This window comes from Poecilia formosa, unplaced genomic scaffold (genome assembly GCF_000485575.1).
Source record: "Poecilia formosa unplaced genomic scaffold, Poecilia_formosa-5.1.2 Scaffold192, whole genome shotgun sequence".
In the NCBI taxonomy this organism is placed as follows: domain Eukaryota; kingdom Metazoa; phylum Chordata; class Actinopteri; order Cyprinodontiformes; family Poeciliidae; genus Poecilia; species Poecilia formosa.
The window spans coordinates 400,971-411,113 of NW_006800131.1; the positions used below are offsets into that span (position 1 = coordinate 400,971).

The 10,143-nt window shown below is 41.3% G+C and overlaps 2 protein-coding genes across 2 annotated transcripts in view; both read right to left on the reverse strand.

Annotated features, from left to right (window-relative positions):
* Positions 1-218: 218 nt before the first annotated feature.
* LOC103147972 (zinc finger protein 260-like) lies at positions 219-4,688 on the reverse strand. Its single transcript, XM_016678856.1, has 2 exons — positions 4,197-4,688; positions 219-2,207 (listed from the first exon to the last, which is right to left on the reverse strand). Exons 1-2 carry the CDS (start codon positions 4,507-4,509, stop codon positions 265-267), a joined length of 2,256 nt encoding a protein of 751 aa, XP_016534342.1. The 5' UTR covers positions 4,510-4,688; the 3' UTR covers positions 219-264.
* A 1,457-nt stretch (positions 4,689-6,145) lies between these two features.
* Positions 6,146-10,143, reverse strand: part of LOC107837947 (zinc finger protein 879-like) — a 5,743-nt gene continuing 1,745 nt past the window's right edge. Inside the window, exon 2 of the mRNA XM_016678860.1 lies at positions 6,146-9,464. Coding sequence (XP_016534346.1) covers positions 7,882-9,464 — 1,583 coding nt within the window. The 3' untranslated portion in view covers positions 6,146-7,881. The remainder of the gene's footprint in view (positions 9,465-10,143) is intronic.

Consider the following 10,143-nt stretch of genomic DNA (forward strand, 5'->3'; position numbering starts at 1 on the left):
TCAGTGCGTTATAGTTCCACATCGCTTAGGATTTGTTGCTGCGCGTTTGCGCAGTGTGAAGGAAAGAGGAGATCAGTTGCACGGGCAGGCTGCGAAATGAGATGATTGGTATCGGCAGCAAGAGCCAATGATCGCCGATCACCGATCATACACTTTTTCACGAAAATCGGCCCGATTATGATCGGTGACCAATCGATCGGCACACCTCTAGTAATAAGGTTTTATTATTATTTGTAAGTTATGAGTTTGAACTAATCTGACTCTCTAAAGCTGGATGAAGTCTGTCTGGAGTTCCTCCTGCCCTCTGGTTGACTCCCTGCTGTTGTGGACCACCTGGTGCACCTTCATGTGAACGTCTCGAGAGCGTTTCTCCTGGTAACTTTTCCCGCATACCAGGCAGCTGTAGGGTTTCTCTCCAGTGTGGATCAACAGATGCTTCTTCAGGTCAGTTTTGGTGACAAAGGCCTTACAGCACAGGTGGCACCCGAAGGCCAGCTCCTTCCTGTGGAAGCGGATGTGGGTTTCCAGGTATCCTTTGGTGGAGAAGCTTTTGCCACAGAGAGTACACACGAATGGTTTCTCTCCCGTGTGCGTTAGCATGTGGACGTTAAGCCCTCCCATCTGTCTGAAGGCTTTCCCACAGATGTGGCAGGGGAATGGCTTTTCGCCTGTGTGGATCCTCCGGTGAACTTCCAGGATTTGGGCAGAGGCGAGACTCTTCCCGCAGGTATCGCAGGAGACGCGACTGACAGTTCGGTTGGTGTTGTGGCTCCTGATGTGCATCGTCAGAGAGGTGCGCTCGGTGTACGTCTTCCCACAAAACTCGCAGATGTACGGCCTCTCCCCACTGTGGCTCTTCTTGTGTCTCCTCAGAGCACCGGGTCGCGGAAAGCACTTCCCGCAGATGCTGCAGGAGTATGGTTTGATGCCTGTGTGGGTCCGCATATGGATCTCAATGTGTTGAAAGGTTTTGCCACAGATGTGGCAGATCTTCCCTTTCTCTTTGTGGCCCTGTAAGTGATTGGCCAGCGTCTCAGACGGCAACAGATCCTCACCGCACACCCCACAGACAGACTGTGAAGCATGGCGCTTGGCATGTTTTCTTAGATTGCCTTTGCTCTGAAAACTCTCCCCACAGACTTTGCAGCTGTATGACAGACTCACTGACGTCTCTGCATTTTGACTTTTTGTATTCTGGACTTCCTGTTCTCTGCCTAGTGGACGCTTGGCGCTGTGGGTCTTCCTGTGTCGCCTCAGAGCTCCAGGTCGGGGGAAGCGTTTGCCACAGACGGGGCATCGGTATGGCTTCAGCCCTGTGTGGATTCGCATGTGCGTCTCCATGTTCTGGAAACTCTTCCCGCAGACACTGCATGTCCCACCACCCTCCCTGTGAGACTCCAAGTGAGTCTGCAGAACGTCTGATGAATCCAGCTGCTCCCCACACACTCCACACACACATCTGGAGTCGCTGCTGTGTGTCGCTGCGTGTTTTCTTAAGAAGCCTCGACTGTGAAAGGAATCTCCACAAACTCTGCAGCAGAGTGAATCATCAGGGGGTGGTTCTACGTTTACTTCCGGGTTAGCCATCTCTGAACTATCATCCTCCCGTTTGCGGCGATCTTCATGTGTCTTCAGATGTTCTAAAAGCATCTGGTTCTCAGCAAATGTCTTTCCACAGATCTGACAGGCGCTCAGTTTCTCTCTGTTGTGGATCTTCTTGTGCCTCTTCAGTGCGCTGGCCCGTGGGAAGCTCTTGCTGCAGAAGTCACAGCTGTATGGTTTTACCCCAGTGTGGCTCCGTATGTGAGTTTCTATGTTCTGAAATCTCTTCCCACAGATCTCACAGAACCTGCTCATGCAAACAGTTTTCCTGTGGGAGGTGAGGTGGTCGGATAAATCTCCTGAACCCTCCAGGTGTTTTCCACAGACTCCGCAGGGATTTTCAGGAAAGTCTGCATGCGTTTCCGCATGTCTGATGAGATTTCCTTTGTGACGGAAAGTTTTCTCACAGATTAAACATTTATTACTTACAGGTTCATCTCTTTTATCTGCTGTGTTTGTCTCTTTCTCATCTGAGGAGTTTTCAATCCATTCTTTGTCACTTTCAGCAGCAGAAATGTCTGAGGAGGCAGCAGTTACTGCGTCCAAATGCAGCGGGAGGTTTTCATCATCTGTGGTTGTCTCTTTGGCGGAGGAGCCGATGGAGACTGGCGAAGAAGAAAACATCTTTAATTCATACAAATATTTTAACTTTTGTCAGTTTTTCACATAAAAAACAAATAAAAACAGAATAATGTCCTTAATAGTAGAAATTGAGCCTGTAGCAAGCAATAAATCAATTTTCTCTTCTCTCTTTCATCACCAAAAACTGAAGTCTTCAGTCTTCAGTTTGGTGCTTTTGTCTCAACTTTTTGTTTTGTTTACAGAGACTAAATAATTCATTTTATTTGTTATTTTTGTTGTATTGTTTATTTATTTTGGATATTTAAAATGTTTTAAATGTTCATTAGAATGTAAGGTTTATTGATCTTTGAAAAATGTTGCATTATACTGTTATATTACCTGAAAATGGTCTCAAATCAACAATATTATCACTTATCTCAATACCTTCTGGGACAATTTAACATCCAGTAAAATTTGTTATTCTCAAAGAAGTAACAAAACAAAAATGGCTGAAGGGGTGCACATACTTTCACAAGACCCAGTTTTTTACTGTTTACATAAAAAACAGATAGTAAAAATGTTGTATTTATTAATGGCATCAGAAGACAGACATTCATGAAAGCGATAAGGAAATATAACTTAAGATAAATTTTCAGGCAAAAATGATCAAAGTCGACCAATTTCCACTTGAGTAAAACGCCATATACTGAAAAATCTTATTTTGTTCACTAAATGCAGAAAAACTGAAGTATTCCCTCTTAAACTGTCTTTAATCTCGTCAAACAGCTCATGGTTTGACCCACTTTGTTTAGAGAAACCTAAATTAGGTCAGGGAACCGTTTTCTGTTCATTTCAGAACTACCTCAAGTTCAGAAACTGCAGCTCATTTTTGTTGTGCGTTTAATGTTAGTTTCATTTAAATGCTGAATTAAGATACAGTCTACTCATATGAGCCTATATGGGTCGTAGTTCTTGGAAACATAATGAGACTCTGGGGCTCAGACCTCGAAGAAAACAGGAAATCAGTATCAGTCAGCCATCAGTAATAAAAAAACATTTATGCCACAATCTGGGCCAGAAGGCAATGCTGCAGAGAGTCATCAGTGTGGCAAATAAGTTCATTTAGTTGTAATATAAAGCTCCAATTTATTTACTTTACAGTAAAACTTAAGCTCTGATGTTCTTATGATAGTCAAATCACTCTGCTGATAAGAATCAAATAACGTACTGATGGTATCAGCAGATCTGGGAATATTTTTACCCTTGTTGAAACAACAGATTTCCCAGAAAAAATGAATGAAGAGAAGAAAACTAAACATATGAAATCAGATATATGAATATAAAGACAAATAACCCGTTCATCTCACTGTAAGATTAAGACCAAACATTTTCCATTCCATTTAATTAAATGTTGTTTTCAAAGACTGGTCAATATAACTAATTAGCATTAAATAGATCAGTGCAGTAGTGAAAACACTTTTTTAACTTTCATATCTAACTGTTAAACAAAGGGGTAAAGCGGTACACTGGGGGACCTTTATGCAGCCATTTTAAACTCTAAACTGGTTGATGGTTTGAGATCTGTTACCATGGTGATTTATCCAGGGTGAAAAACATCTAGATACTGAAAAAATAAAATTAATCTACAAATTAAACAAAACTGCATCAACATCTGTTTTGAGAACCAAGTGTTGATTTTTATGTGGTCAAAGAGGAGTAAGATTAACTAAATTCTGACAAAATATTTATTTATTAAATGGGTTGAATAAAAGCTTTATGTGAATAGTCCGGGATTAAAAGAAAATGTCTGTTTCAGGGGATTAAAAAAAAAAGTTAAGTATTTGTCATTATAATAAAATAGATATTTATAATAATTAGAAATATACCCATAATTTCTACATTAATGACGCTGCTCAATTTGAATGACGTTTCTTGTATTTCGGTTAGTAAATGATGAGGAGCTTGATTCTGATTGGTCTCTGGTTGCCTAGCAACAGTCGCCCTGGCTGTAGCATCAAGCTAGCGGTTCTCACCTGTTCGCTTCAGCAGAACCACCGGACTCAGTGCGGCCTCCAGCAGCCGGTTCTGCCGCTCCAGCTGCCACCGGTACTCTTCCACCTCCCGCTCCAGAAGCCGAACAATCATCTCCGCAGCTGAAGCCATCCCGTCCGTGAGAAGCGGCCGCAGGAGCCGCACCATGCGACCCAAGCCTCTGACCGACCGGGCTTCCCCGGCGCGCTTCTCCAGCGTAGCCAGGATCTCCTCACCGACTTTGGAGAGCAGCTCCGACACCGAGTCGGTCAGGGGCCGGAGCCCCCAGCTCTGGGTGGACACAAACAGAGACATCCCGATGCAGAGCCCCGTCCACCGGGCTGGCTGCAGGAAGGAAAACCGTCCAGCTCGTGTTGATCTGTCCGGGTCATTGAGAGGAAGCAGAGAGACGTAGCGCCCCCTGCAGGACCGGAGGAGCTGAACATGTCCAATTCTTTCTGTGGTCCAGGTTCATTTATATGAAACAAAAAGTTAAATATAAAAATATATACTTTGCTTTCCACTGATTTTTTGACGTATTATAGTACATTTAGTCAGTATCAATATGAAATGACATCAGACTTATATAATGCTTTACAATGGATTCTCAAAATCACTTAAAATATGATTGTATTTCTTTTTCTCTTAGTTTTATGATATTCTTCTGTTTTCTGGTCTACAGTATTCTGTTGTATGATGTTTTAATGTTTTCTGAATAGGTAGTTGTCAAGAATAAGAATTTGTTCTAAACCCGGTTCAAGGTTAAATAAAAAATAAACTTTAATTTCAGACAAAAATGAATAATAAATATAAGAACACGATAAGCAGTTTTCAAATGATTGGTGAACGTTTATTAAGGGAAAACATCCATACCAAACAGTTTTCCTCCCTCAGTAACACAGTCCACACTGAAGAGTGTTTCTACCACAACCTGGTAGCATGTAGTTGCATTCACTGGTTGAAAACAAGACAGGATTTTTGAGTTTCCAACTGTCTGATCACCGGTCAGGGTGATGAGGCTCAAAATGGGCCCAGAGTAGCTTTTAATGTCCAACAACATATAAAAAACATTAACATATAATCAACATATTACACGTCCTGTAACGGCTTTAAACGTCAGTTTTTGGTTAAACCAGGTTCAGAGGAACATTCTGCTGAATTCATGAAGAATCCTTCAGCATCGAGTCTTTAAAAAAAAAAAAAGAGACCGCATGCCAAGCAATGAAAAACAAACACATTCAACTGCTTTTCTTATAAAAGACCTTCATAATATCATCTACAGAGTAAAAGATGGAGAAACAAGAAGCAAAAGCTGCATCACAGATTAAGATCAATGCTCAGTATCTTGATTACCTAGAAAAGAAAAATGAATTATTTAAGTAGAAATTAATATCTAGTCAGTTTTTAATTTGTTTCAGCTTCTACACTGTAAAAACACAAAATCTTACCAAGTATTTTGGTCTAATTTCTAGTGAAAATGTTTTAATACACATGAAATATGACAAAACAAATTTATAAGCAACTTTTCAGCAAGATAAGACCTTAAGTTGATAGCTACTTAATATTAATGACAATGTACAAATTACACTGGCAGACTATCTCACTTCTAACATGGAAAATGTCTTGTTTTAAGTGAAATAACTACTTTTTCATGAAATAAAGGAATTATTTACTTAAAACATGTTCCTTTATTTTGCTGAAAAATTATTTGTAAGTTAGTTTTGTCTTATTTCAAATGTACTAAGATATTTTCTAGAAATCAGACCAAAAAATAATTGGTGAGATTTAGTTTTTACAGTGTAGGTAATAATAATTAGCACCAGAGGTCCAATTTATCCAATCTCAGCCTAAAACTTAAGGCGATTATAATTAGGAGAGATGAACAAAATCACCAGACCATAACATTTGACTAAATGAAACAGAAATATTTACATCTTGTCTGAAATTTTTAAAAAATGAATCAACTGTGGGACAAAATGTCAAACAGAAGATTAATAAAATCAGTCTCACGCTTGCAGCTTCTACTTGAAGCTCTTGATGCTCCAAACTGGTTTTACATTAAAGTAAAGAAACTAAACAAACCAGAGAACAGTTTTACTTTCACACCAGATCCTGCAGATTCAGAACTGACCCTGGTTTAGTTTTCCATCCAACAACTATACTTCCATCATATAGTCAAACTACATTGAGATGTTTTGATTGTATGAACCTCATTTATTATCTCTAGTTTCAACAGCTATCTTCATATCTTCTCTGGGTTTATTTAATCCTCCACCAATTTGTAGTTCCGTATAGCTTATAATTTGGCAGAATAAATGTATGTAAATCAATGCTTATCAGTTTATTTTGACTTTCCAATCAAATATTTTCACTAATAGCAAAGATAAAATCTTTAGAAAATGTTTAACTTTTCTAATTTCTGCATCCTCCATTTCTTTATTCTCTTGACCTTGTTTGAGTCAGTTTATCGTTACGGTGAAAGTAAAGTAACAGTTACAGGAATGCTAAGATGCGAACGCTAAGCTCAAATTAATTATGTAAATTATTAAACTGACAGTGAAATGGGGACTGTTGCTTTGCTTTTTGAATTATTTTTCCACTTCTGGGTCTGATCATCAATTTATTCCATGTTTACACTTAAAAATCTGATTCGACAGATTATTGATTATTATTTAGCAGCTCAGTTTCTTTACTGAGTTGAAAAAACTCCTTAGTGTTTAGTGTAGGATTTTAATTTTTGCTGCAGCTCTTCGTTGTGTGCAGAGGCAAAAAGACTGCAAACTGTTTTTAAGAATCTACAAGAATCTGCTTTTATAAGCTTGTAGTAAAAAAGAAATTACTGTTTATGTCCGGATCAAGAGATGAAACCACAAAAAATCCAGAAGTCTGTTTTCAGAAGGAGCATAGAAGACAGAAAGTTGGATGCTGATTTAATTATTTGAGTTTGAAAGATAAAGTCTTTTGGAAAATCTGGATTTTTTTCCATCAATCCACTCCAGGAGTTTCCATAGATCAGAGTGATGTCAGCATGCCCAGGGCGGCCATCTTGTTTTATTTATTTGGACTTTGAATTCAGGTCAACTCTACGACAGAGTGTTAGGCTAAGATTGGTTTTTGAATCACGAGAATAAAGTCGTAATTTTATGAGAACTCAAACATGAAAAATAACAAAAAAATTTAAATGAGGAATGTTGAGCATCTAGTAAAATTATACTTTAGAATAGGTTTTACAGATAATATTTAATAGTAATTCCACTTTTTTTTTTATCAGTTGCAGGACTTTGAAATGATGAGCCAACAACTCAGTCCATTACAAAAAAGAACCACATGGACTGAACTGGTCACAACAGATTTTGATAACTTTATCAAAGCTTTTTTCTTATTAAAACGACTTTTTTTTCTCTTAATATTGAGATGTTTTGTCTGGTAAAACTTCACTTTCTTGTAACTGAGCTAAAATTCTCACAGCCTGGCCCTAATTCCCCTTCGTAAAACTTACAGAAGGGATAATCTGTAAGAAAAGAAAAGGCCACTTTTTGAAAATGTTTTCTGTCATTTGTAATTTGGTTTTTAGAGCAAAACAGATAAAAAAAAAAGTTTATTAAAATTTGAAATCAGATTGGATATGATCATATCAGAGATTTCATTTTTAAGCCGCATCGCTCAGCCCTGGGCTTAGTTTCTGATCTACAACTGGAAGGGTCCGGAGAAGAAGCTGTCCATCCTCTGGTCCTCGGTGACGCCTGCCATCCCGCCGGCTTCATGAACCTTGAGGTGACCGTTGAGCGAGCGCCTGGCCTGGAAGCTCTTCCCACAGACCCTGCACTCGTACGGCTTCTCCCCGGTGTGGACCAGGATGTGCCTCTTCAGGTCCACGTCCTGCATGAAGCCCTTCCCGCACACCTGGCACAGGAAGCGCCTCTCCTTGTTGTGGAAGCGGATGTGCGTGTCCAGGCTGTTCTTCTGGGTGAAGCCCTTCCCGCAGATGCTGCAGGAGAAAGCGCGCTCGCCCGTGTGGATCTTCAGGTGCATCTTCAGGTTGCCGATCTGGTTGAAGGCCTTGTCGCAGAAGCTGCAGCTGAAGGGTTTCTCCCCGGTGTGAATCCTCAGGTGCATCAGCAGTGCCGATCGGCCAGGGAAGGATTTCCCGCAGGTTTCGCAGGTCCTGGCGGCGACCCGGTGGAAGCGCAGGTGAGCGTTGAGGCTGTCGATGGAGTCGCACAGATTCCCACAAACGCCACAGCAGCAGTTGGGCTCCTGCGCGTGAGTCCCAGCATGCCTGACCAGCAGGATCTTCCGGTCGAAAGCTTCCCCACACACCTTGCAGTTGGTCAACACAGATGTGCGGCTTTTATTCGCTTTAGGGACGCTGTCCTCGTGATTGGTCGCCATGTGTTTCCGCAGGTCCTTCCGCTTGCTGAACTCCTGACTGCAGATGCTACAGGAGAGGATGAGCGCGTTGTTGTGCTCCTCCATGTGGCGTTCCAGCGACGTCATGTGGCAGAAGGCGCGAGGGCACTCTTTACATTTGAACGGTTTCTCCGCCGCGTGAACCAGCATGTGAGACATCAGGTTGCTTTTCTGCCGGAACATTCTGCCGCATTCGGGGCACTCATGTGGCTTCTCCCCAGTGTGGATGCGGAAGTGCAGCTCCTGCGCCCTGATGGAGGTGAACGTCTTCTCGCAAACGGAGCACTTTTTGGTGTTCTGCTGGTGAGCCTGCAGGTGAGCCATCAGCCCATCAGCAGAGTCTGAAAGCTCACCGCAGAAGCCGCAGCGCCGGTCCGGATTGCTGCCGCAGACACGCAGAGCGTGCTGCAGCAGGAAGCCTTTCCCCGGACAGAGGCGTTCGCAGACATGGCAGCTGAAACGCTCTGTAGGAGGAGTGCGCTTTCGCTTTTTCACAATGACTAAAGGTTCAAGACCAAGAAGTTCTCTCTTCTTTTTGCCCAAAGATCCAAGAGGTCGTCCTCGTTTCTTCTTCCCAGCAGAGCCGAGAGGTGGACTTCCTTCCATTTTCTCGACGGATCTGAAAGGCCGACCTCTCTTCTTTTTCCTTTTGCCCTCTGACCTGAGAGACTGACTCTCCATCCAGTCGTCGTCGTCGTCGGTGCACGTAGAGGCCGCCAGGTGGTAGGAGTCAGAAGAGGAGCGTGGCGACGACGGGCAGGAAGCATCGCTGACGTTCTCAGAATCGAGTGGATTCAGGTCCGCTGAGTCGAACTGGGCTGGCAGGCCAGAGTCGTCCAGGGTCACTATCTTCAGAAGGCCTGGAAACAAAAGTTGCTTGTTTAGACTGAAGTTGTGTTTAGACCGAAGAGATTAACAGACTTAAAAAAAACCCACAGCTCTAAAAACTTGTGTTTATCTGACCATTTCTAGAATCCAAATGTTTCATAAATTCTCCCCAAGAAGACTTTATTTCAAGTAGGTGTGGGCAATATGGACTTAAAATTTTATCACAATATTTTGAGACGTGATGTCAATAAATGTGAAAATAACCATTTATTGCATCTTTTTTTAAGTAAGTATGTCTGTAACTGTGTGTCACAGCAATCTTAAGTTACATCAATAAACAAGTTATTAAACTAAATTCATGCTAGGAATCGGTAAAAAGTTTGGGTTTTGAAATGTAGTCAGATCTGTGTTAAAAATGTGCTTGTTATATTGTATTTGTAAAAATATGACAAAGCTCTTAGCAGCAAGCTATCTTTGACTTATTCTTTTTTTTTCCGGTTACCATGTCAACAAGAACTTAGGCAGTTAGGAGAAAGTAAACGGCTCGTAAACACTTTAATCGCATTATCTACGATTAATGCCATTGTAGATAGAAAAAAAAGGAGGAATACATTTCTGCCAAAAAAAAAATCTGAGATTAATTTAAGAAATTCTCTATTAAAAATAAGTAAATTTCTAAGCTCCAAAAGTCGAAAATGCGTTGGAAAAAAA

Bases quoted from the DNA above. Each gene is read 5' to 3' on its own strand.
- LOC103147972 (XM_016678856.1), bottom strand. From the start codon at position 4,509: ATGTCTCTGTTTGTGTCCACCCAGAGCTGGGGGCTCCGGCCCCTGACC. The intron at 2,208-4,196 runs GTGAGAACCGCT...CTTCTTCGCCAG, and splicing joins GGTTCTGCTGAAGCGAACAG to TCTCCATCGGCTCCTCCGCC.